The sequence below is a fragment of the Solanum lycopersicum genome, chromosome 2 (assembly GCF_036512215.1).
Source record: "Solanum lycopersicum chromosome 2, SLM_r2.1".
NCBI classification, from domain to species: domain Eukaryota; kingdom Viridiplantae; phylum Streptophyta; class Magnoliopsida; order Solanales; family Solanaceae; genus Solanum; species Solanum lycopersicum.
In genome coordinates, this window is record NC_090801.1 from 54,156,539 (window position 1) to 54,181,900 (window position 25,362).

At 32.3% G+C, this 25,362-nt stretch overlaps 4 protein-coding genes and 1 long non-coding RNA gene across 7 annotated transcripts; 3 read left to right on the forward strand and 2 right to left on the reverse strand.

The window, feature by feature from the left end:
* Nucleotides 1-1,018: 1,018 nt before the first annotated feature.
* Nucleotides 1,019-6,928, forward strand: LOC101253347 (uncharacterized). The gene is made up of 5 exons (XM_004233264.5): nt 1,019-1,592; nt 5,369-5,405; nt 5,524-5,760; nt 5,901-5,948; nt 6,274-6,928. The coding sequence occupies exons 1-5, from the start codon at nt 1,291-1,293 to the stop codon at nt 6,760-6,762; spliced, it is 1,113 nt and encodes a 370-aa protein (XP_004233312.1). The 5' UTR covers nt 1,019-1,290; the 3' UTR covers nt 6,763-6,928.
* A 59-nt stretch (nt 6,929-6,987) lies between these two features.
* On the reverse strand, nt 6,988-10,044 carry LOC101253049 (glycerol-3-phosphate dehydrogenase [NAD(+)]). 2 transcript variants are annotated; one of them, XM_004233263.5, is made up of 11 exons: nt 9,437-10,044; nt 9,266-9,342; nt 9,082-9,154; nt 8,779-8,996; nt 8,592-8,699; nt 8,419-8,482; nt 8,290-8,327; nt 8,068-8,188; nt 7,934-7,988; nt 7,804-7,852; nt 6,988-7,421 (listed from the first exon to the last, which is right to left on the reverse strand). In XM_004233263.5, the coding sequence occupies exons 1-11, from the start codon at nt 9,579-9,581 to the stop codon at nt 7,260-7,262; spliced, it is 1,110 nt and encodes a 369-aa protein (XP_004233311.1). In that variant the 5' UTR covers nt 9,582-10,044; the 3' UTR covers nt 6,988-7,259. The 2 variants fall into 2 exon arrangements, with proteins under 2 accessions (XP_004233311.1, XP_025885063.1); XM_026029278.2 differs by having other exon boundaries at nt 8,631-8,699; nt 9,437-9,908.
* A 2,962-nt stretch (nt 10,045-13,006) lies between these two features.
* On the forward strand, nt 13,007-13,336 carry LOC104646060 (uncharacterized). Its single transcript, XM_010319053.1, has one exon. It carries the CDS (start codon nt 13,007-13,009, stop codon nt 13,334-13,336), a length of 330 nt encoding a protein of 109 aa, XP_010317355.1.
* Nucleotides 13,337-19,818: 6,482 nt separating this feature from the next.
* Nucleotides 19,819-20,894, forward strand: LOC138341763 (uncharacterized). The gene is made up of 2 exons (XR_011214688.1): nt 19,819-20,018; nt 20,128-20,894. It is a non-coding gene; the product is annotated as an uncharacterized lncRNA (long non-coding RNA).
* Nucleotides 20,895-20,950: 56 nt separating this feature from the next.
* On the reverse strand, nt 20,951-25,010 carry LOC101252742 (protein WVD2-like 7). Of its 2 annotated transcripts, none has more exons than XM_010318775.4 (9): nt 24,788-25,010; nt 24,261-24,665; nt 23,456-23,821; nt 23,143-23,201; nt 22,685-22,759; nt 22,133-22,235; nt 21,970-22,032; nt 21,758-21,868; nt 20,951-21,484 (listed from the first exon to the last, which is right to left on the reverse strand). In XM_010318775.4, exons 1-9 carry the CDS (start codon nt 24,857-24,859, stop codon nt 21,248-21,250), a joined length of 1,491 nt encoding a protein of 496 aa, XP_010317077.1. In that variant the 5' UTR covers nt 24,860-25,010; the 3' UTR covers nt 20,951-21,247. The 2 variants fall into 2 exon arrangements, with proteins under 2 accessions (XP_010317077.1, XP_025885067.1); XM_026029282.2 differs by having other exon boundaries at nt 23,456-23,824.
* Between the last annotated feature and the right edge of the window lie 352 nt (nt 25,011-25,362).

Below are 25,362 nucleotides of genomic sequence, written 5' to 3' on the forward strand. Positions count from 1 at the left end.
GGAAAGGTACAATAGATGAGGTATTCCCTTTCTTCTTTTGATGACAAAGAAAAAGAAAAGTAGAGGAATCAACTTTCCCTTTTCAAGTGAGAAAATCACAACAAATGATTAGTAGCAGTTTTTTAGGCAAAGGGGAAGAGAAATATTACCTTCTCTTGTGCCACTTTAACTCAAATCTGCTCTAATTCCGGAACCCTTCTGTTTTTTCAAATGAGGTTGGTGACTTGGTTCCTATACGTTCGACACATAACCATGTTTTTCTCTTTATCATTTTACCCATCTTTTTTTTGGAACAAGTTACAAAGTCTTTAATAATGAAAATCATACCTCCCAAATCTCACTTAATATAAACATATTTAAAGATCAATATGCCAAGATAATTATGAACTGTTATGATATTATAAGTTTTTTCCTCTCAGACTAATATCACATTCATTTTCTGTTGTTTTTCTTGATCAAATAACAATTACTAAGGACCATGCATAATACGAAATAGTGAGTCGCTACTCGCTAGATACATTAACTATAGTTCATAATTATGATATTGAAAATATCAAAACCTCATAGGCATACCATGGGAAAGAGAAACATGGACTTATAAGCTAGTTTATTTTAAAACTCGATTGGATTCCCCCCCCCCCCCCCCGAAAAGCTAACACCCCCCATTTCCCTCGTTTTGGTGCAAAAAATTAGCACATAGTTATTGAAAAAAGTCAAAGTCAAATTTTGTATTTGGGGCTACCTAATTTATTCTTCCTAGTGATGTTACCTAAGTTACTCTTATTATGCTCTATCCAAACTTCATATAAGATTTTCACTTCATTTTATATTTATTAGATTCTTTCTTTCTATATAAAATTTTGATCTCATACGACTTTTTATTCGTTTCAAATTTATTAGATCCTTTTTGCACGATCAAAATTCTCTTTCTTTACACGTATAAAATTAAAATAAAAAATATTTATCATTCAAACAACGCGAAAGTGGTACAAAGACGCATAATGGGAGATAGATAGATAGAGGGGACCATGAGCGACCAATAAGCACATTCTATTCCACGTTTTCTGTCGGCTTTAGTCGTGTAGTGTAGTCAACAAGAACAAGAGTAAACAATATCCAGAGTGTAAAGTTCTTTTCTCTTCTAGAAATTCTCAAAAAAAGAAACCATTAAAAGAGTAAAGGAATTAAGAATGTTGAATGAATCTTCCCATTCAATAGTAATACTACTATAATTTTTCCAGAGAAAACCCCAAAAAATCGTTTTTTTTTTCTTTCTGTAGCAAGGTGAATATGGGAGGGGTAACTTCATCAATGGCGGCGAAGTTCGCGTTTTTTCCTCCAAACCCACCTTCTTATAAGCTTATTAAAGATGATCTCACGGGTCTTTTGCTGCTAAGCCCTTTTCCTCACCGTGAAAATGTTGAAGTACTTAAGTTGCCCACTCGTAAAGGCACTGAAATTGTTGCCATGTATATTAGGCATCCCATGGCTACCTCCACTTTACTGTATTCTCATGGAAATGCGGCTGACTTGGGTCAGATGTATGAGCTTTTCATTGAATTGAGCATCCACTTGCGGGTCAATCTCTTGGGGTATTTTACTCTTTCTCTTTCTCCTTATCTGTTTGAAAAAGTCTTGATTTTTATCAAGTTAGAGACTTGTATATGTTAGTTTGTGTAAAAGTTTCAAGTTTTAGATATCTTAATTTGCTTGAAACAAAATTCTTTTTGAGTGATGGAATGGCAATTGGGTTCAAATTGACCTGAGTGGAATGGATCATCTATACAGCTGTTCCTGGCTGGTTTATGGATTGAGGTTTAGTAGAATATTTGTTATTCTTGGTGTCTGCTGACTGAGGGTTCTAGAAGGTTATAAATTTCAGATTTTGTGTGATCCTGGCAGCTAACAAACACTTTCTTCATTTAGTACTGTACAGGGAAGCAAGATCTTACCACTTTAATTCTGATATGGAAATTGCTTTTATTCCTTAACTATAATTATTACCTGTTATGGTATTTGCTTTGAACGGACCTTCATTTTTAGCGGATATACATAATTTCAGGATTTGTAATTTTGTCATGGCCTGTTTCTGTTTGATCCCTCGTGGCTACAGGATTTAGCCGATAGCAAACAGTATTCAAAATTGTTATGTTACTGTATTGGTTCGGTCATTGTTTCGTGAGAATTCGTTCAACTTCCAAGATATAATTGTGATGATGAAAGCAGTTGACAGTCATTTTATGGTTACCTCTTTCCCTCCCTTACCTAGAAGTACCACTGGGTTCAAGTAGCTCCTATGTCAGATGTTACTGGATTGGTGTCATCCCAAATCCTAAATCTTCGTTAACATACAACATTTACTAACTGATGCATATTGGTTGATGGTAAAATAGATGGTTAAAGCCAGCTTCAAGGAATTTTCTGATGTAATATTGCCTGCGGAATTGAGATGGATTCTATGAGAAAAATGAAGAATTCCAGGACTTGAAATTAGAATTTATGTGAATTGTAAGTAAACATGTAAACCTAAGGGATATGAGAACATTATGTGGAAAGAGTGAAAGGCTTAGAGAACAGGGTGAGGGTGTTAAGGAAAGGGAGAAAAGGGGTAGCAAGTTCACTTGCCTACTGATTGCATTCTGAAAATAAAGTTGGCAGCTCCAGAATAATTTTGGTATCCTCTAAGCATAACGTAAGTTGAGTTCTGCTTGTCATCTCCATAATTGGATTTTATAACTAAACTCATTTATGAGGGGTTTGGTTTACCAGGATGTGAAGATTCAATAAAATTGGATTATCTCTAGAGTGATGATTCTGATTCACTGTAGATGGGAAGAGTCACTCTGTACCTCTATTGGTAGGAGGTAGCAGGTGTCCGTTAGAATAACTGATGTAGGAAAAATCTTACCCCAAATACCACCCGTCACTAAAAATGTGTTGATTTGGATTCACTATTTTCTCCTACAGGCTTTCTCCACCCCAAAAGAATTCCGAAAAAAGCGCAACAGGCTTAATTTTGGTAAAAGAATGATAGCAACACCTTTATGAGTTTCTTCCTGTGGAATGGAGGGATCCAAATATTAAACTGGTTGATTGCATAGGTTTTAGCTAATGATTGGCAATGTTTTGCATAAGGGATGCCGTCTTGGACTTTGTGAGATACATGATGTTCAATGAAGATGGATGAAACCCTTTCAGTAGTATCAACTTTCCAGAGGGTCAACATTTTGATAAATCACACTCCTTTCACCTTTAGGAAGACACCTTTCTCCTCGCTCTCCTTACCATCTGCAGGAGTCATCAGCAGTTGTAAACCTGTAATTTGTAATAGGGTTATATCTCTATGCCCGGTAACCAATTATCTATCAGTCTCCTGAATTATGACCGCTAGGAGGAGTTAAAGAGAAGATCACTGATCGTAAATGAAAATCCACAAGAAGAGAATAAAATGGTGTTTACGTAATGATGTTTGGATGATTGTTTTTTAATATAACTTTTAAGGATAAGAAAGACTCATCACATGTCTTTATGGGGCTAGTGACCAGGAAGTTCAAGCACATCAATGTTAAATTTAAGTTTCTACGCATTTTTATGCATGATTTTGTGGACATGCTAAGCTTGAAAGGAATACCAACTGAACCCTTAATAGTTCTTTATTCTTTAGATCAAAGTTGGGTTCTGATTCTTTCAATGGTTCCCAAATGCTTTTGTAGTATGATATTCAAGCCTTAACAAAATCCATTGTCAAGTATGGTAGTAGGATAAATGTGAGTCCGGAGCCAAAAGGGCAACAAACAAATTAGAAATGGAAAAAAACCAAAGGGGCAAAGGCGCAGGCCACCCGATGCCTTGCCCCAAAAGTCGTGACGGTCGTTAAGTTAAAGGAGGAAGGTGTATGGCCTCACACGCCTTTTTAAGACTCAGGGCTCCAACGCCTTCCTCGTATATATAATGGACTAACCATTAATATAGAGATGTTCCATCCTGTAATATATTATTTATTAAGTGTCATTATTCACTTCAATATTTCACGGTAAAATTATATGACTAAATAATAAAATTCATTGCCATTTCTATATAGCAATGCATTAGGATGGACTACCATAAAATTCTAATGCTACAAGTAATTAAGTGACGAATTAGCAACGAAATTCATAACTAATTTTTGTTTGTAGTGTGATTAATGATGTAATTATTCTACAAATGAAAATATCAGTTTTGCTTATTTCTCTAGGTGCAGTTTTTTTGTTTCCCGCTCGGTGTTTGGTACCCGATTGGAGTCCGACTAATTCCGTATTCGCGTCAAAAAGTTTAACATTGGGAGGTAAAATGCTCCCTAACAAAGATGTCTCTGTACATAGGAAAGTTCAAACACCATTCTACCACAACCCTTGTTGGTTCTTAGGCTCTATTAAATCTATATTTTCAACTAAAATTACCTGTAGGGTGAAAACTTTGACAATTATTGCCAAAACAAGGGAGCCTGTGTCAAGAAGACTAAAATCAAGATCCATTCTCACACCAATAATCCATGATAACCTGATAGATGAAATGCACAAAATATCATATTTAGTTGAAAAATATAAAGATCTTTGAGGAAGGCGTGGGAGCCCCTGCGCCTTGCAAGGCATGTGGGGTCATGCGCCTTCCTCTAACTAAACACCATTACATATTTTGGGGCAAGGCCTGGGGTGACCATGCGCCTTTGCCCCTTTGTTTTTTTTCATTTATTGTTGCCCTTTAGGAATTTTTGCAAAAAAAAAAAAAAGGTTACCCTTTTGGCTCCGGAATCGGATAAATGTATTATATAGCCATTACAGTTGTAGCTTAATTTAAAGTAGTTCACCATTACTAGTTGTTTGGCTAAAACAATGAGCTGAACATAGATTTAACAAGTCTTAGTTTGAAAAATCTGCAAAAAAAAATTAGGGCTTTGTGTAGGACGTCAAATATTTTGGTGTCATAAGTTGGGTACATTATTTACAAACTTGAATCTTTATTAGATCAGTTTTCTGTCAAATCCCCATAAAGGTCGTACCGTTATAGTGGATTGGCCTTAAACTGCTTCCAGTTTGGTACCAGTGAATCTAGATGTTCTCATACCCTTCCTGAACAGATCATATAAGAGTGGAACATTTTCCTCATTTTGGAATTTGCATCAGGAAGACAAGATGTTAAGTTGGAAAATATTTGATCCTACTTATTCCATATCACCCGATTTGAATGAAAACTAACAAAACAAACATATGCTAATTGATATTTCAGCCACTTGTACCTATCCACCCATTCTCCACCCACAAAATTTAACCCATAAAAGAAGAAGAAAAGGAAGCAGATGATATTCCTAATACCCCTTAATTTTGTGTAGGTATGACTACTCTGGGTATGGACAGTCAACTGGTAAGGTATGTAGCTTAAAACATGATTTCATATCTTTGCTTAAATCATACCGTATGCTGCGCTTTTCACATGTAATATAGTATTTGACAATATCTTATATGGTCTTGTATTTGCTATTTGCAGCCAAGTGAGCAGAATACCTATGCAGATATTGAAGCTGCGTATAAGTGCCTTGAAGAAAACTATGGCACAAAGCAGGAAGATGTTATACTTTATGGCCAATCAGTTGGTAGTGGGCCTACTTTGGATCTTGCGGCTCGTCTACCACGATTAAGAGCAGTCATACTGCACAGTCCCCTTCTATCAGGTTTACGAGTCATGTATCCTGTCAAGCGCACTTACTGGTTTGACATTTACAAGGTAGCATTCATCTCTTTAGTTTGGTTGTTTCTGCTAGTAGTAGTTACAAATGTATATGTGATTGCATTTGTATTTATGGATGTGAAAGGTTGGGGCCTTTCTACCTCACTAAATGAAATGCTTTCTTGATTGTGTTGCAGAATATTGACAAGATCCCTTCGGTTAATTGTCCCGTGCTCATCATTCATGTAAGTGTGGCATTTACCTTTGACTAAGCTAACACAATTTGTTAAATTGTCCATTTTACCTGTCATTCCATAGTCAATTAGGTTGTGCATTTTATAATTCACAAAGAAAGGAAAGATTTTGAAGGACCTACGTTTTTATGTCTTAATTTATCCTCTTGAAATCATGGCATGATTGTTGTTTTGATTCTAGAAAAATCAGAGACGCAGGATTAACTAGAAATAGTAGGAACAAAATTAGAACTGCATATTTTATGTTTCCCCTTTGAGCATCAGTCTTTGCAAACATTCTACTGTGTTTAGCCTGTGGGGTGAATTGATATTGCAGGGAACTGCAGATGAAGTAGTTGATTTTTCACACGGCAAGCAGCTCTGGGAATTATGCAAGGAGAAGTATGAGCCTTTATGGATCAAGGGAGGGAACCATTGCGACTTGGAGCTCTATCCAGAATACATCAGACACCTGAAGAAGTTTGTAGCAACGATTGAAAGGTCCCAATCACAACGGATCAGTTGTAGGAAAAGCACAGATCAGTTTGAGCCACCAAGAAAGAGTACAGATGTTTTTGAAGCTTCAAGGAAAAGCACTGACCGTAGAGAAAAACCGAGACACAGCACAGACAGGCCTGAGAAGTTAAAGAATCATTCCAGTAATGCTATTACAGACAAACTAGAAAAACTAAGGATCTCTTTTGAACAAATGGAGAGATCTCGGAGAAGTGTGGACTGCACTGAAAAATCAAGGAAAAGCATTGATCACCAATTAGAAAGAGCCCGGAAGAGTGTTGATAGAATGGACAGAATACGAACTGGTTGATAGTTAAAAACCAAATGGTAAAATCATTCAAAGTTTGATGGTGTGGGTAAAGAGTGAAATGAGCTGGTTACTATTTATGATTTTCAAGATACGCATTGGTCTGTAAAATCCTTTAAAATAATTATCGCTCGAATCAAATAGGTGATGTTATAATTTCTCTCTTTTATATTTGTGTTACTAGATAATATAGTTAACAAGAGAGGAGAAACTCTACTTGAACAACAGTGACAAAAAAAAAAAGTGAGGAAAAATGCATCTCCTCATTTTTACATTAACCAAGACAAATTGGAGATCATAAGGCAATTCAAATGCTATGATTTCTTGGCATCAAATTGCTGATGGCTTAGGAGGAGGACACCAGCCCCTCAAAATTGTACTATTAATTATAAGGGGGAAAAACAAAAGAAGCAGGGACTAATAAGGAACCAAAATCTGGAGTATCTAGATTTATATATTGACTTCAACTCTCTGCATATCAAGTTCAAGTGAGCAGAACTTTACAGCAAGGGCAATCTGGCTGAGTGCTCGGTATATTCAACTATGGCTGAGGGAGCAAGACGGCCACTGCAGATCTGATGAACTGTTGCGAAAAGGGGGAATAATTCAAACCATCCTCGATGACTTAGAACCTCGTAAACCTCCTTTGCTGTAGAGACACCCTTCAAGAAAATTTTGAACATAGCAAAGGTATCAACTTGCTGAAGTAGTAACATAGTTGCAGCAGCAGATAAATATCAATCATTCCATTTGTTTTGAAGTAGCTAGTTAAGTATGAAGAATACAATACTCCCTTGCTTATAATTCCATATAACATATATTGGTATATGAGATTTCAGAACATGTACTTGTTCTCAAAGGTAAACGATGAACCATTAAGGCAGTAAATCATCTAGTTTTTCGCTAGATATTCTGGCATGCTTCAGTTCCCCCACAGTTGAAAGACATTCTGGATTTATATGCTTTTGTATTTTTGTGGAGCATTTGAATGTGTATATGCATTTTCAAACACCTGATAGATAATCAACAATCAGACTTAAGTACCTGCAGTTTTTGGCCTTGCAACATCTCCGCTTCAAGTTCATCAAAAGACCTAAACAGACCAGCAAGATGAAGAATTAGCACACTGTCTTCTTTCCATATTTAGGAGGAAGAGCTAAGCGAGAGTGAAAACCTTTTTCCTCCGTTCCTTGCAAAAGCATCAGCACATCTCCTGTTTCTTCCTCCCACTGCATATAAAATCGTGTATAATTATCTATTACCATGACCAAATGATATACACGAGCACAATGGAAACAGACAACTTACAGCAAGTAGTTATTAGATCTGCTACTCCACAACTCTCAAAGAATGTATTATCTTTGACAGAAGGAAACAATAGCTTGGATAAGGCCTTCATCTCTCTCAAGCCAATTCTCATTATTGCAGCCTGTTCGGTCGTTCAGAAACAAAGAAGACACATTAATCAGGGGAACAAATTGCTCCATTTACTTTTCAAACACAGAGGTTCAGTATCTTTCTGGCAGCTACCTTAGTGTTATTTCCCATATCGAGGCCGTCCACAAAGCCTGGTTTATCACAAATTTAAATTCTATGTTACTCAAAGCTAGAACCAACTAATGATAAGACACAGGACAATAAAACCACAACTATATTAACCTGCTGCTAGAGCCACAACATTTTTAAGAGTTCCACAAAGTTCGACTCCTTCCACATCTTGAACCTATTTCCATTAGATTAATTGAATAAGTTATCAGAGAATGGTGATCAGTGTACACACCAGAAAATCTTAAAGCTAGTAATATGTTCAAATGCAGTTATACAACACTCACAGCTGAGACCAAAAAGTAAGGAGTATTAAATAGGCAAACCCATTTATCCGCAATCTCTTTGTTATCCCTATATCCAACCGTTGCTTCGCTGAACTTCTCAACTGCAATCTGCACTTGAAGTTCTCAGCCTCGTTCATTTTAAGCTGGTTAACACTAAACATGTAACAACAAATTTCTCGAAATAAACCTCATTGGCAATGTTGGCTCCCATTAGAACACAACAACTGATCCCAAGAATTTCAGAGATGAGGGTAGAGATCATGCAAGGTCCTTCCCTCTTGACCTCCATTCCTTTAATCAGGGAAATCGCTACAGCATCTTTCCTAATTTTCCCAACTAGCCTCTTGCAAATCCCCTCCATGAATTGATGAGGAGTCACAAACACCAACATGTTAGCATCCTTCACTGCACAATTTCCCCCACTATCAAATGTTAAAAAAGGACTTTAAACACTCCACAGACTACACATTTTAAGCTTGAAAATTAATACCTGCATGTTCAATATCAGGGTCTGCAACAACATTCTTAGGTAATTTTATACCAGGAAGATACTTAACATTCTCCTGTGAAACCAAAAAAAAACAAAAAAACACCCTGTTAAAATATTGATCCCCACATTACTACAAGCATTAGAAAGCATAATTAACAGAAGAGTAAACAGAGCAATTAATTACATTGGTTCGATTGATGACTTCGGAGAGTTTTTCACCGGATGGCACTGTCTCCTCAAAGACCCACATCCTAACTTCATCTAAATTACAACAGAAAATTAACCCATGAAAGAAAACAACATAAAAGACGTAAAACGAAGAAAAGGCGAAAAGGGTCAAAAAAAAAAAACAAACCGTGGAAAGAATTGATGTTGAGTGTATTAGAAGCAATGAGCTTGGCTGCCACACTACCCCAATTTCCACTACCAACAACGGTGACTCTTGATTTCTGAAGAACTTCATCTGTAACTGCAACAGGTTTGGTATTGGAAGGCGCCATGAAAAGGGTGGTTTGAAGAATGAAATGGGAAATGTGAATGTGGGTGTAAAGAGAGAGATGGAATTAATGGAAGAGAGGTATATTAGGAAGGAACGGGTACATAGAAAAAGGAAGGTAGAGGTTGAATTTGGGCGGAGAAGGCAGACACGTATCGTTAATAGCAATGCGTGTCATGTTAAAAAATCCGGCGATCTACTCTATGAAAAGAAAAAAGAAAAACCAAACCACCATTTTCAACCAGGCAAAGAGAGTGGGCTGGCTGGCTGGCTAGCTATGAGTCTATGACATTAATCAATCCCTTCAACTTCCTTCTTCTCTTTCTTCCTTAACTCAACCAATTGTCCAGACCTACTCTTTTAAGCCCCATGCCCTACCAATCCATGTTCGTGATGCAGTAGATGAGATATCATTTCTTAATTTTAAGTTTTTAGATTCAAGCTTCGAGTAAATATTATTTTGATATGGACTGAATCTGAATTATTCGCACTTCAATATACGATACTATACATTGGAAAAATTGAAAAAAAACTATATTAATTATCTTGTCCATGTCAATTTCTTTTTGTTATGGTTCAGATATGTCTCTTGTATTATATTTAGACACATTTTGTTCGTAATTTTAACAAAGGATGCATGATTAAAATTCATACTAATAATTTAGGTCTAAGTCATTTCCAGCTACTCAAAGTTGTCCGTACAATTTATTTAGACATTTCAATTAATCCTTGTGCCAATTGAACACTTTATTTGTTCAAAAGTCATTTAGACACAAAATGCTGACATAGCAAAAAACGTGTAATTCACTCTCCTTGAGCGCTTTAATTTATTAAAAATAATATTTTTCTTTTTTTTCTCTCTTAATTTATACTCCTAAGTTAATTTTTTTTAAAAAAAATTAACAAAAAAGAAGAAGAACAGTTGTCTTCTTCTTCCCTATTTCTATCAACCTCACCACCCCACCTCAGCCCCCATACCCATACACCAGTGATTATCTTCTTTCCCATCATTCTAATGATTTCAAAATTCTTAGTATCACTGGTTATCTTCTTCCCTCACCATTCTAATAGTTTCAAAATTCTTAGCATTTTGTTTCATTTATAAATTTTTTGAAAAGATTCTTTTCCCCATCTTTCTCTGTCTAAAAAACGAGATGAAGTAAAAAGTTATAATTAATAAAAAAGCTGATGAAAAAAAATTGTCGAGTTAAAGATGGAACTGTACAGGAAATGGGGGGAGGGGTCGCCATTAACGGAGTTAGAGGAAATGTATGTTTTGTTCCAGTTGAAGGCAGGGAAGTGGGTGTTTAGGTTTTACTTTCTTTCTTTTTTTTCATTTTTTTTACTTTAAAATAATTTTTATTTTTTTACTTTATAATATAATGTTTAAATAATTTTTTGGATTAAAAAATAACACATGTCATTATTTGATTGGTCAAATTGACATGTCAGCGCGAGTGTATTTCACACATTCTCTATTTTTTGTTTATTCTCGAAAAAATGTTCAAATAGTTCAAATTCAGAATGGTTGAAGTGTTCAGTAGGTAGTACGTCTAGTTGAGATGTCTAAATGAATAATCGAGACAAGTTTAAATAACCGCATATGACTTTGGCCAATAATTTATTTGATTTAATTATCAATTTAACATATTTATAAATTGAACCAATGGAAACACACTACAATTAAGAATGAGTTAAAAGTGCTTGGGTTTCTTAAAAAAGAATTGAGGCGGGTCACTTGATTTTGCATTTGCCATGTGTTTTACGATGCAGATTAAGAGCAGGTTTTAACCTTTTTCTGTTGTATAATTATGTATAAAGTGTATAACTATGAAAAGATGTGTATAAAATAATTTATACACTAGTATACATATTTATGTAAATCTATGCGTATAATGTTGTATATAGTATAAATAAATGTATAATGTTATATATGGTGTAAATTTTAATTTTTTATGGAATATGTGAATGTAACTATTTTTCTTAAATTAATGCGTCTTTAATAGACAACTGGGTAGATATCACATTAATTAATGTGGAAGTTTAATCTCCACCAGATCCTAATTAATACTATTGAATCTATTTTTAATTGTCATGATTTTTTTTTTATAATATTTAGTTTATTTGTGATTGTCATGATTTCTTTTTTATAGTCAAACTATAAGAATATTGATCATATGATATATTTTTTTTATCAATATTAATATGCAAAAAATTATAATTTATAATACTTTTCGTATAGTTTTTAAATATCTAAATTTACTTTTTTAAAATATTTAATATGTGTAATTTAATTTAACTTTAAAAATTAATCAAATTAACTTTCAAATTTATTTATCATTTTTAAAAAACTGTTATTTTGCCTAATAACAATTGTTTTCAAATGCTGCTACTTCTTTTTATCTTTCTCCATTAAAAAATTGTTTGTTCATAATGTTTATATCAGCTTTGTTTATCTATCTACACATTACGATTATATTATATAGTTTTGGTTTACAACCAGCTGATATGACATACTTTATTTATTTATTTTTGGAAAAATACCCAAGTACCCCTCAATCTGTACCCGAAATCTCAGAGAACATATTTATACTATAGTAAGGTCTTATTACTCTCCTGAATTTATTTTATATGTAATTTTCTACCCCTTTTTAGTCTATGTGGCATTAGTTTGAAAAAAAGTCAATCATCGTTGGGCCCACAAGATAGTGTCACGTAAGTTAAAAGGGGTAAAAAATTATTAATAAAATAAGTTCAGAAGGTAATAGGAACTTAGTATAGTATAAGTGTGTCTTTGGAATTTCAGGCATAGATTGAGGGGGTAATTGTTATTTTTTGCTAAAAAAACATATTTGACTTCTTTTTCCTTCTCTTTAATCCCTTTGCTTTTTTTCCTCTTAGACAATTATATAAACTTTATTTTATCCCTTGTTTTGCTCAATTTCCTTAGGTTCATTTTTACTCTAAACACAAAAAGTGGATCATAATTAAAGATGTAATGGAGCTAAATAGTAGAAAATAATGAGAATAGGTCTACTAATTATTATTAAGTCTTAATGTTACACAAAAATATATTTAAATTATTTGTACATCTTAATTTTCTCATAAAGAATTAAATCAGATTCAATTAGACCCCTAATTATCTTGTGGCAGAAACAACATTCCTTCATTTTCGAACAAACATGCTCATTCATCATCTTTCGAATTTTTTTTTTCTTCTATTCATTTTCCGCAATGTTCGAATCCGTTCATTTTTTGTTGCTATATATTTCACCTTCACCCCTCTATTTCAATTCATTCTTTAGCCGTCAAGTATTTCTCTAATAACATAAACGAGAAGTACTGTTAATAAAGAATCTATTAATTTACCAAAAAAAAAAAGAAGAAGATTCAAATCACATCATCATTAAAAAAAAATAATAAAAAAAAATGGCACGCCAATTAGTTGCTCTGGCTCTTGTGTTCGTTGCCCTTGTTGCAGGTGTTTCTGCACAAGCAGTTGATTCCCCTGCTTCATCCCCTGAAGCCAGTGCACCAGCTGCAGATTCAGTTTCCCCTGCATCGAGCCCTGTTGCTGCCGATCTAGAAGTTTCATCGCCACCAGCACCTGCCAGTGAAGCAAGTGCACCCACCGCAGCTCCTACTCAATCTCCAATTTCTGAAGCACCTGAGGCTAGTGCACCAAATGCTGCTGCCGATTCCCCTGTGGCCGCTGGTCCAGGAGGGGTTTCATCTGCCGCAGCCGATGATTACTACTAAATACACCAAATTATATGATTTTTAATGATCAATGGTGTTTTCGAATTAGAGCGATTCTTTTTTTTTATATATATATATTTCACTGTGAAATTTTCTATAAAAAATTTAGTTATATTTAATAAAAACACATACATCTATAGGAATGTTTTTGAATAATTTTGAAATATTCCGTTTTAAAGAGGTACGTAATCATAATTATTCCAAACTAGTCACAATTTTTTCATTACGACCGTAAAGTTAACATAAAAAACTCGTTCACTATTCAGAGGGACAATTTACATCGGTTCATACATTACACATGAAATATATATTGTTACAAGAGAGATAACGCGAAACAAGGGTCGGGTTAGTTTTTAGCGAGTAAATATATATATATATATATATAAAATTTTCTCGCTTTATATAAATCATAAAAAAATATTTTATATATTTGTGTTTGTATAAAGGTGAGATGAAGCGAGCAAGAGAGGAAGACTAGCAAGCGAGAGTTTGAGGGAGAAAAATGACTGATAAACAATTCGCTACAAGGTACAATTAAAGTGTGATTATAACATTTAATTTAATTTATTAATTTGTCATTATATATAATTTTCCTTAATAAAATTTTTCAATATATATACATCTATTGTTTTCCCTTGAATTAATGATTTATAAATAATAATCGAATTTTTATGTAAGGATTAATGGTTCACTAATTATAATGACCATATATTATAATTTTTTTATGTCAAACAACTTGTTAAATGCCTAATGTAATTGAAAACTCATTCATATACTACGTAACTTAAATCTCTCTTTTCATATTAGCAAATCTTTATATGTCTATAATCTTCATTAGTCAAAGATCTAGTATTGTACTTAAAAGGATGAAATTAAATGTCTATTATTTAAAAGAGAAATTATGCGAATAAGTAAATATATAAAATTAGTTAATTAATATAGTTATAATTTTTATTAATTACCATTTACAAGTTAATTTTAGTTATAATCACGTCATCTTTCTCCCCTTTTTCTCTCTCTTGCCTCTATCCTCTTTTATACAAAAACAAATAATACATATACATATATAAATTATAACATATGTACAAAAATAATTAGTCTTTTTCCACTTTTTGTCCTCTCAGGCTAGCCTCTTTCATCCCTCTCCCAATCTCGTTCGTCTTTCTCCTTCCTCTCCCAATCACGCTTGTCAGACTTATAAATAAATACATATGTATACTAGTTACAAATATATAATTATATGATATATATACATATACGATTCGTCTCTCTCCAATTTTTGTCCTCTCTTACTCGTCTCTCTCCTCCCTCAAACATATAGCTACAAATTATATTAGCAAACTATGGCTATAAAGCCTAATCAAATTTATTTTAATGCCCATCTGGGAAATTTCAATAATCTTAACAATAAACAAATCATTCGTTTTCACTTTTAAATCTTTATATCCTATTATTTTTGCTAGTTGTCATCCTTATTTATTTAATATTCCATAATTCATCTTTCACGTGTAGTAACACTTACGTTGTGTATAACAACATATACAAAAGAAAAAAGAAAAAAAAAGAACTCAATCAAATTTGCTGCTTAATATTTGACAATATTCAATTACTCCTACTAAATTGAGTGGTTACTTAGCACATTTCATAACTTCGATAAAACTTTTATTTAAGGTGCTTGACAAACTAATAAACTTAGATTATTTTTATTAAGAACCTACTTGACATTATTTTAGATGCATTATTTAAAAACTCACTAATTATTTGTCTAATTTTCCTTTTGTAGTTGTCCCTGAGTACTTATTCACTTTAAAAAATAAAAAAAAAATAAAATAAATTTTACATATTATATCCTCAATTAACTACTATTTTTTTTAGAATAGTGTTTTGAAAGTAAAACAATTTGTGTTTGGTTAAATCATTTGAAAACTGTCTTTATAAGTAAACTATGTTTAGGATAATCTTTTTAGAAAAATAATTTTGAGAGTCAATTAAGAAAAATGATAAATATCAATACACTTTTAATATTAATATTATTTACAGAGAGAAATTATTTAAAATATCTATTACAAAACTTTTAATTAAAATTTATATATTCAATTTTTCAATCAATATTACAAATATGTGAATAAAACAAACAAATTATATATTGATATACACAAATTAAATCCTCCACAAAATTTTTTAAAAAATATAAGGGATATATTAATAAATATGTATATATAATAGAGATATTTGGTCTTGCAAAAATAAATTTTTGCTTGCGTCTCTGGTTTTAAAAAAAAACACGATTTTTTAACTTATTTTCAAGAGAAGAAATTGTTTTTGTGCTTCCACTTAAAAATATTTTTGTTGATTTGCCAAACGCCTTATTTTTTTAAAAAAAGGATTTTTCTTCTTCTCAAAAAAAAAAATACTTTTGACATTTCAACAACGATGTTAAACATACCATATTAGTCCTCCAAATTTAAGGGCTTCGATTTTCTTTTAGTAATAATTGAATTATTATAAGTTTTTTAACCAAAAAAATAATAATTATATTATATCTTTCAATTTATTTTATTTTAGTTTGTTTCGAAATATTGAACAATATTTTTCTCGTGTTTTATCAATTTTTAAATTTATCTTTCACATGACATGTTTGAAACCACAAGATTAAAAATATTTTAAAATATATTTGCATGTCACAAGTAAAAAAATATGAAAAAAATTAAAAGTTAAGCCTCTCATTTATTTTTATTGTTACACCACTAATTAGCTTGAGAATAAATTGTTGCCACATTTAACATATTCCATTTCTTGAGTTTTAGATTTAAAATATTAGATTTGTGAATTTTTAAAAATTTAAACTATCATCATCAAAACACATTTTAATTACGTCCGTTCTGCTTTTTCCATTTGAATATTATGATCATTTGGATAGAAAAATAAACAAATGATAATAAAATATATTTTGATAAATAACTGATAATATTTTAATAAAAATATTCTACATATATAATAATTTCAAGTATGAAATTAAAAAATACAAATCAATTGTGGCCATACTTAGACAGAGATACAAGGAATTGAATATAAATTTAACTCATTTGAGGTGTGAGAGTAAGCTGAGATAAGTAATTTTTCACATAATATTTATAATTCTCTTTAATTCTAGCAATAGGAAGATATTTGTTCTTCCCAATTTCATTGTTTTATCATTATTTTGAAAATGCATTCAAAACTTAATAAGTTTGTTTTGAAACTATTGCTTTTGTTCAATAATAATTGTTCACTACACTATTTTGAGATATCAAACAATAATTGTTCAATTTATGAAATCAATAAATAATTTTATACTTAGTTTCTAATTATCCTTATTATTAATTATATTGAATAAATACAATGTCTTAAAAAATGTAATAGAATAATAATTATAATTAATGATAAGGATAAATTAAGAACTAAGTGTAAAATTATCCATGAATTTCATAAAGTGAACATATATTGTTGATTTAATTAAAGATTAAAAAAAAACATTGTTTCTAATTGTACATATGAAAATAGAACTATATATAATTATTTCACACTTAAAAAAGAAAGCAATTTGAATGAAGATGATTGATTTAATTTTTTACATGACACGTTCAATTTTTATTTGTTAGATTAAAGATATATTTGATATATCTTTAATTTACTACCACAAGATTCAAAGTCTTGAACGGTCGTATCAAGTTAAATTTGTCGAATAAATTGAAACAAAGAAAGTATTTCATTTTACTCTCTTCGTTCACTTTTACTTGTCACTTTGACATATCAAGAAAAATAATTATTCTTCCGTCCGTAATTACTTCTCCACTTTTCCTTCTATAGTTGTCACTAATTGCTTGTCAATTTTGACATATAAGAAAGAATAAATTATTTTACCTATTATACCCTCAATTTTAATGACTAATTACTTTTAAAAAATGTAAAACTTTTCATCCACTTCATAATTAATAGGGGTAAAATGGTAAACTCACTACGTCATTAATTATTTTTTTAAATAGACGTGCCAATTTAAAAGTTGACAAGTAATTAGAGACACAGGGAGTATTTTTTCCATGTTTTACCTTAAGCATTAAATATTTATTTTTAAAATTATTTTTCAAGACATTAGTTAATAAGGGATATTTTGGTAAAATATCTATAGTAATAATTATGTTAATGAATGTGTCAAGTTAAAATGTGATAAGTAAAATTAAAGGAACAAGTAATATATTATAATAAGTTGTCTATTTTATTTTGTGTTAGTATTTTTTATTGGTTTGCATGTAGTTTATAACAAAAGAAATTTGATATTATTATTGTTCTCTGAACTTAATATAGAGACGTTATTTTTGGTTCATCCTCGCAGGAAAAGGATGTAACGTATTGATTTGTAAATTATAGAAAATACATAATTATTCAGGGTTGGATTTATATCAGTTTTTGAAGTAGTTACTTAAAGTTTGTGCGAATGTTATTAGCTCATGAAATTATTTTAAAGTAGCATATATAATTTTGACAAATCAAGAACGGATAAATTTTCTTTCCTATTATACCCTCAATTAAATGGTTAATTACTTTGAAAAATGTAAAACTTTTACCCACTTCATAATTAATAGGGGTAAAATGGTAATTTCATTGCGTCATTAATTATTTTTTAAATAGATGAGCCAATTTAAAAGTGGACAAATAATTAGAGATATAGGGAGTATTTTTTCCATATTTTACCTTAAGCATTAAATATTTATTTTTCAAGACATTGTTTAATAAGGGATAATTTGATAAAATATCTATAGTAATAATTATGTTCTTAATGAATGTGTCAAGTTAAAGTGTGATAAGTAAAATTAAATGGAGCAAGTAATATATTATGATAAGTTGTGTATTTTATTTTTTGTGCTAGTATTTTTTATTGGTTTGCATGTAGTTTATAACAAAAGAAATTTGATATTATTATTGTTTTCTGAACTTAAAACAGAGACGTTATTTTTGATTCATCCTCACAAGAAAAGGATGTAACGTATTGATTTGTAAATTATAGAAAACACATAATTATTTCACTGGATTTATATAAGTTTTTGAAATCGATACCTAAAGTTTGCGCGGGTATTATTAACTCATGAAATTATTTTAAAGTAGCATATATACCTCCTTTTTTGGCCATTCCAGTTGTAATAAGGCAAGTGTACAAATCACACACCAACCCTAGTCTATCACCTGTTATTCACTATTTAACTTTCATTTCTTTTTTATTTTTGCTTTTAATTTCTATTTTATTTATTTTTTTAAAATTTTTCTCTTTTAAATTTCTACTTTGCCTCTAAAATCATTGTGAAAACACTCTTGCACTACTTAATCACTACTATATCATGACAAATAATTAGATATGAAAATAGAACAATTTATCAAATCAAAATTTAAATAAATCATCTTCATTCTAAATCACCTTCTTTATCTATTAGCACCACCATTTTTGATCATTAAATTTTAGGAAAGAGAAAACTACTTAGTTAAGTTTTAAAAAGAAGAAGATAGAATCTAATAATATCACATTTTAAAATATAAAATTTGAGAAAGAATGATGATTTTTAATTTTTGGCCGGTTAAAAAAGGTTCTTAATAGGCTATTAATGGTGATTCGGGAAAGATGTGAGGATTGATTTTATTTTAATTAAAAAAATTAAATCAACAATGCCACATGGTATTTTAACACTGGTTTGAGGTTTTAATATAACTCTTTCACGCGTTCAATTTTTGTGAGAATACAATTGTCGTATTTACTGAAAATGGTATATTTATCGTGAATATATATAGTTTCATGGATAATAGAACTCTCGCAAATTTTAGGTGTCTACTCCAAAAAAAAAAAGTACAAATTTAATGGTATAATTATGTATTTTCTCTAAAAAAAAATTAATTTATATTTTCTCTAAATTATATTACAGTGTTTATCCGTTTTTTAAATTTTGGGCCTAGGTGGGTGACTGGGTTTGGTTGAAGTCCACTAATTGACAAATGACAACTATATAAGTTTTACTTTCAGTCTCAATTAGGGGACACTTTTCAAATTTCAAAATTTAAGTTATTTTTAATAATGAAATTATTTTTTACATATATTAAATTGTCGATTATTATGTCTTCTAATACTTTTTACGTAATTTATAAATATATATATTTTAATTTTTTTGAAAATTTCATGCGTAAATATTCGATTAAATTTAAATTATTTAAATCTTGAAAAATAAAAAATATCACACAAGTTGGAACTAACGAGTACATTTTTTTTAGAAAAATAATAAAAATTGCTCCTATTAGGATAGGGAAAATGGAAGTGGAGGAAATTATTGTAATAACCAACTAACTGAGCTATTAAAATCTCTGCTTTGACGAGTAAATGAAGTCAATATAGTTGTACGTTTCTCATTGACTTGGAAATCACGTAAAATGACTACTTATTCCCTTATATAATAAAAATATGCAGAAGTTTGACTAATACAAATACAACATTTCCCTTGCTTCCCAAGACTATATCATGAATCCTCTATATATAACTATGGTCAATATTTTCTTAATCCAATCAACTCTTTTAGCTCATAAAAACATAGCCAACGATGAAGAGGGAGGATCGTCAACATGGTCTTGTTCAAACCTCCCTTTGGAGCCCCACGTCCAACTCCAGGTACTGTTTTTTAGCTCGAACTATGTATACATATACTAAAATAATTAAAATGTAGACATTTTATCAATTTTGAATCTACTAATGATACATTTGGGTTTTGACTCTGCAGGTCTGTTAACAAGTTGAATTCCCCTCCCACAGCAGGGTTGTTCACAAAGGCGTCGCCAATGCCCTGGAACCATTCCAAGTTCACAGGCAAGTGTGGCAGGTCTAAATGCACAATTTGCCATTTACAACCAGCTGGAAGGCTAAGGGGACAAAAAAACTGAGGGGTTGTGACATTGTTACTAACTATAGATTGATGACTTGGAGGGTCACGGATACTAGGCCGCGCTTGACCCTCTCTGGATTCTCAGGTACTAGCTGCATATTAGACCATTTGGCTAATGATCACATGGATGATGATGATGATGATGAGTGACGAATGCACTAATAACAAATGTGATGTATAGTTACAAAAGTACTAGCTATGACATGACATTTGTTCACTTTTCGTAACAAAAACTACATGATTTGTGTTTAAATACATTGAGGGACATACATGAGTGATGATGAGATTACTCAATGGCAACCTCAATTGGTTGTTGATTCTGTTTACTCGCCATTTACTGTAGAAGTTGAGGAGCTAAAGATGACTATGATGATGAAAGAATTAACGACTATTTGTAGCATGGAAGTTGTGTGGGAGAGGAATCAAAGGATCGAAAAAAGGAGATTGGTGTTTGGGGGAAGAAATGTGATCTTAGTACGTTACTTGGTTTGTATTTAATGTCGAATAAACTGTTGTACTAAGATTTTCTTATGTTTATAATGATTTTATTGTTGTAAGCAAACAATTATTTATATCAGAAAACATGTATAACTTGAGCATGTTAATGCCAGAACTAAATAAAGCAGGACAATCTTGCAGCTTGTGTTGTATAGCACAAAAATGAGAAAAAACTGCAGTTTTTCGATTTCAAATTGCAAAGACTACTTACTGCAATATAATTTTGAAATTGATCTGGTTTGAATGTCACCCTGAAACTTTGTAAAGTTTTACTTATGATGTACAAAGGCAGATACGATATGGAACAATGCTCACACTCGAACACTTAGACTGGACTACAGGGTTCAACTCTTCATAAAACATGTAACGGGAAGTAGGAATTCCTTGCGTATACATAGCTTTAACACAAGTTAAAGCTATGTTATTAATCTAATGAGAGACATTATAGATCTATGAACATTCAGTTGGGGGAGACTCCAAATTGATGTTGTATATTTGGGGATGCGTTCTGATCACGAGACATTACTGTTGATGATGTATGAGAATTTATCGGTTTTGGGCAGTTCTTCTTTCCTGAATACTTGTAAGAAGAATTCTTGGCTGAATATGTAGAGGTTGGATGTGACGCCAAGTCTTGCATTGTGCTGTTGCTGGGATTTCTTCCAAGTTTTGGTGACTGAGGACGTTTAACCGGGGTCTGCACCAAACTAAACCATATGAACCACCGCCAAGAGAGTAGAGCATGGACAAAACCTAAACTATTCAAAATATGGATCCAGAAGGCACTTTTGGGAAAAAATGAGCTTTAAACAGTTCATTGTTTAGACTTAAGACTATAAAAAATGAAAAAAACCCGCAAGTTGATATAGTTAAAATTATCATGGCCATATATCATGACATGTTTTGACAATGGGGTCTGTGTTTCCTTCAGGATTATCTGCATTGGTAATGCAAGGAGTTATGGTAGTACCTTTTTTGTGTGATTTCTTGCTGTTTCTCTTTCCTTGTAGAACTTAGGCAGGGGACGAGCTCTGAAACAAAAGCTTTGTCGAAGTTTCCTAAGCTCCATTTCAGCTTTCTCCTGCAAGCAAAAAGGTATATGTTCATATCAATTTCAGTTGCTAAATGCTTGCAACTGAAGAAGTCATGCCAAGGCATTAAGGAGTTAAGCTCAGGAAGAACCTTTATTTTTGTTTGTAGCTGAACTTTCTGTACCTCCTTTGCATTGAATTTCTCCTCAAGTTTCTGAAGCAAATTTACAGATGTAAGATGGGATTGGACATAAGAAACATAATGAGATAATCCTGATCTCGAACATGCCAATACATACAGAAAAAGGCCTTACTTGTTTCCTTCTTGCAGCTCTTTCTTCTGTCCTCAGTAGAAAAGGAGTCGATAAAGAGGGAGATTGTAGTTTGTTACGGCAGGCTGTTAAAGACTTGGAACAACTGCAGAACAGTACTAAGGTAAGAGAGATCCAGTGGCACAACAAACTGACAGAATTCTATAATCTATATAGTGCAACTTGTATTCATGCCAATATAGGCCATACCTGGTGTTTGATTGATTTATGAACCATTTCTTATTTTCAGTTGACATACATTAGACTATGTAGGTTTGATTTCGGTTTGATTACGATCTGATTATAGAACTATGTTCTCGTAGAATCAAATGCTCCTCAACCCAAACTTCTACTAGAAAGAGCATCTCAAATATTCCTGCTATGTTAGCTTTCATCCACTTAGATGACAATGGTAAAGTGCGTCTACGATTGCTAGAATGTCCTAATTAGAAGATTTACATGTCAACTCAATGCCCTTCTACCAAGATGTTGTTGGCTTTTTACATGTAGCCATCTACTGTATGTAAACCTAAAATCCGAATCGAAGATACTTACACAGATGACAATATATTCCATTTAGGACCAGTTGTTTGACTTCCTGAGGCTGATGGATGAATTGGTGTTTCCATCCTGTAAATTTGAAATAGATGAAAACCAATTTAATGGTTGTTGCTGGCTTGCTGCTATGAAAAAAACATGCAATTTTTTTGCAGTCGGAAAGCTTGAAATATCTTTTTACTACAACCTCTATTTCAAAAAGAATGACCTAGTTCGACTTGGAACGGAGTTTAAAAAAAGAAAGAACTTTTTAATCTTGTGGTTATATATTAAAGTTATGTCAAATGTACCAAATTTCCTTTTAATTTTGTGGTCTTAAAACATGTCACGTGAAAAGTTAAAGTTAAAATGTTGCCAAAAAAGCAAAGGGGTCATTCTTTTTGAAATAGACTAAAAAGGAAATAGGGTCATTCTTTTTGAAACGGAAGGGATTATGAATTATGATATAATAATACCTTCTATTTTCAGAAGATGGGGTTGTCATGAGATGTTTGACTGCACCATCAGAAGTTTCCTGCAGGTGAAAGAGAGACAAATTTTAGCACGTCCAGCATAATATTTACGAGTGTATCTTTGGCGCAATTAAAGACTATTAGGTAATTACAAGTAAGTCTCTTTCATAAGCATTAATCAGTAACCTGATATAAAGATAACTTACTTGCTATAACAAGTTAAACTAAAGTGATAATATGAGATACCTTAGGTACAGTTATTAGGAGGATTAGCATTTAGCGAATGAGAGATAAATAAGCAGAGGAAAGTAAGTACCGCAGGAGTCTTGAGAGGAGTTATACACTTCTTCGCGGCATTGGAAACGAGCTTTGAGCTTTCCTTCTTGAATGTGGGAGGGGGAGGAGGAGGCACCTTATCTGTCTCTTTGGCAGGAGTGAAATTAATCAATCTGCTCAAAGATTTCGAGGTTGATTTCTTTTCATTTGCCAACGCTGATGTGGGATTCTTTGTGATTGGAGTGAAATTGTTTTCTTTATTGACAAGACGAGACATGTTATGCCTAGCTGGTGAAGGTGGAATTTTAGACTTTATAGAGTGAACTGATGATTTAAATGAAGAGAGAGCTGTTTTTTTCTTGCTCATTGCAGATGTAACGTCATCGTCTTGCTTAGAACTGGAACTCTGCTGAATCGACAAAGAAAATCAGTCTCCATACACCAGCATATTAATCTAGACCAATCAATCAGTTAATGAAGCCATCAATTAATCAACTTCTCAATCTACGCTGCATCTAATCCTCTCTACTCGAATCCATTTCATTCACGTTAGACTCACACGTACAAGTTACTATTAACCAGGCTAAAAAATTCTTGACACAATTTAATTTATGAGTGTAAGTGTTGGACAATGCCATCATTTTGCCTATGGTGAAGTCAAGTGATGGGCCAATATGGCCAGGGTCAGAGTCATGATCGAACATGATGTTTGCTTAATGAGTTCGGTTAAGAACTAAAGTTTCACGTCATTTCTATCAGCTACAACATTTGGCACGATGGTGACACGGTACAATCTAAAATAGCAATTCAAGTAAAAACCATAGGAGTGAGTAGACCATGTTTACCTTCAGCAAAGGTTTCTCTGTATAAGATGTTTCACTAAGCTCTGATCCTGAAAATGTTTCTTGAGGTTGTTTCAATGAACCTACACGCGCTAAAGGCGCGACATTTTCTTTCTCCTTCACATCAGCAACTCCTTCCATGGAACTATTTACATTGGGATCCACTGCTAGAGTATCTTGTTGGGTATTTTCTTGTTCAAGCAAAGCTGCAGCCTTTTGGGCAGCAATTTTCTTGTAATGAGCTTCAAAGAAAGCTTTTTTCTGAGCAACAGAACCTGGTTGAGCATACCTCTCTGCTTCCTCAACATAACGCTTGTGAGGGAATGCAGACCATTTATCCCATGCCAACGACTCCGTCGTAAATCTCCCAAAAGAAATAGACTCCCCTAGAGCATGCATGTGGTTGCCCTGAATTTACAAGAAGAAAACATAGTTCAGGATTCAGTGTTCGTGTGTTTACTTATTCATATTTGAATTCTCGTTGGCTCCGCCACCAATTAGGAGACGATATGAAAACAAAGTAATGATACCTGCTTAGCTTCATTAGGTGGTAATGCAGAAGCATAAGAGAAGGCATGCATAAGACAAGCTGAATCTCCCATTACAGGACAAACAACAAAACAAACTGAGGAACCTGAAACAGTACTAAAGAATGTTACTAGAAAATATTACTAGGATTACTGTTCTGTTGTTGTTGTTTTCTCTCCCTTAATAATTATAGCATGTAAATTTTCTCTCTCACACATACACACAAACTTTTTATGGATCTCTGGGCATTTAAATTTGAAATTCAAATGGAAAAAAGTGTAAAAGAGAAACGTTGTTTAAAGGTGTAGGCCCCCTCCCCTGCTTGCTGAGGCAAAAAGGAAAAAAGTTAATTCTGCTTACTTGACCAAGACAGAAAGTTTAGGTCTTTTTCAGTAGAAGGTGGGGCCTTATCGTTCATACTTCAAAAGTTTAAATTGTTTTGGAAAATTTCAAGTGGCAGATGATTTTGATATTATGTTGTTTTCGCTCATGGATGTTACATTGTAACAAATGTATATAGTTTGCAAATAATCCAAATACATTACGAGTAAGATGACGTTTTGTGTGTGTTTAGGTA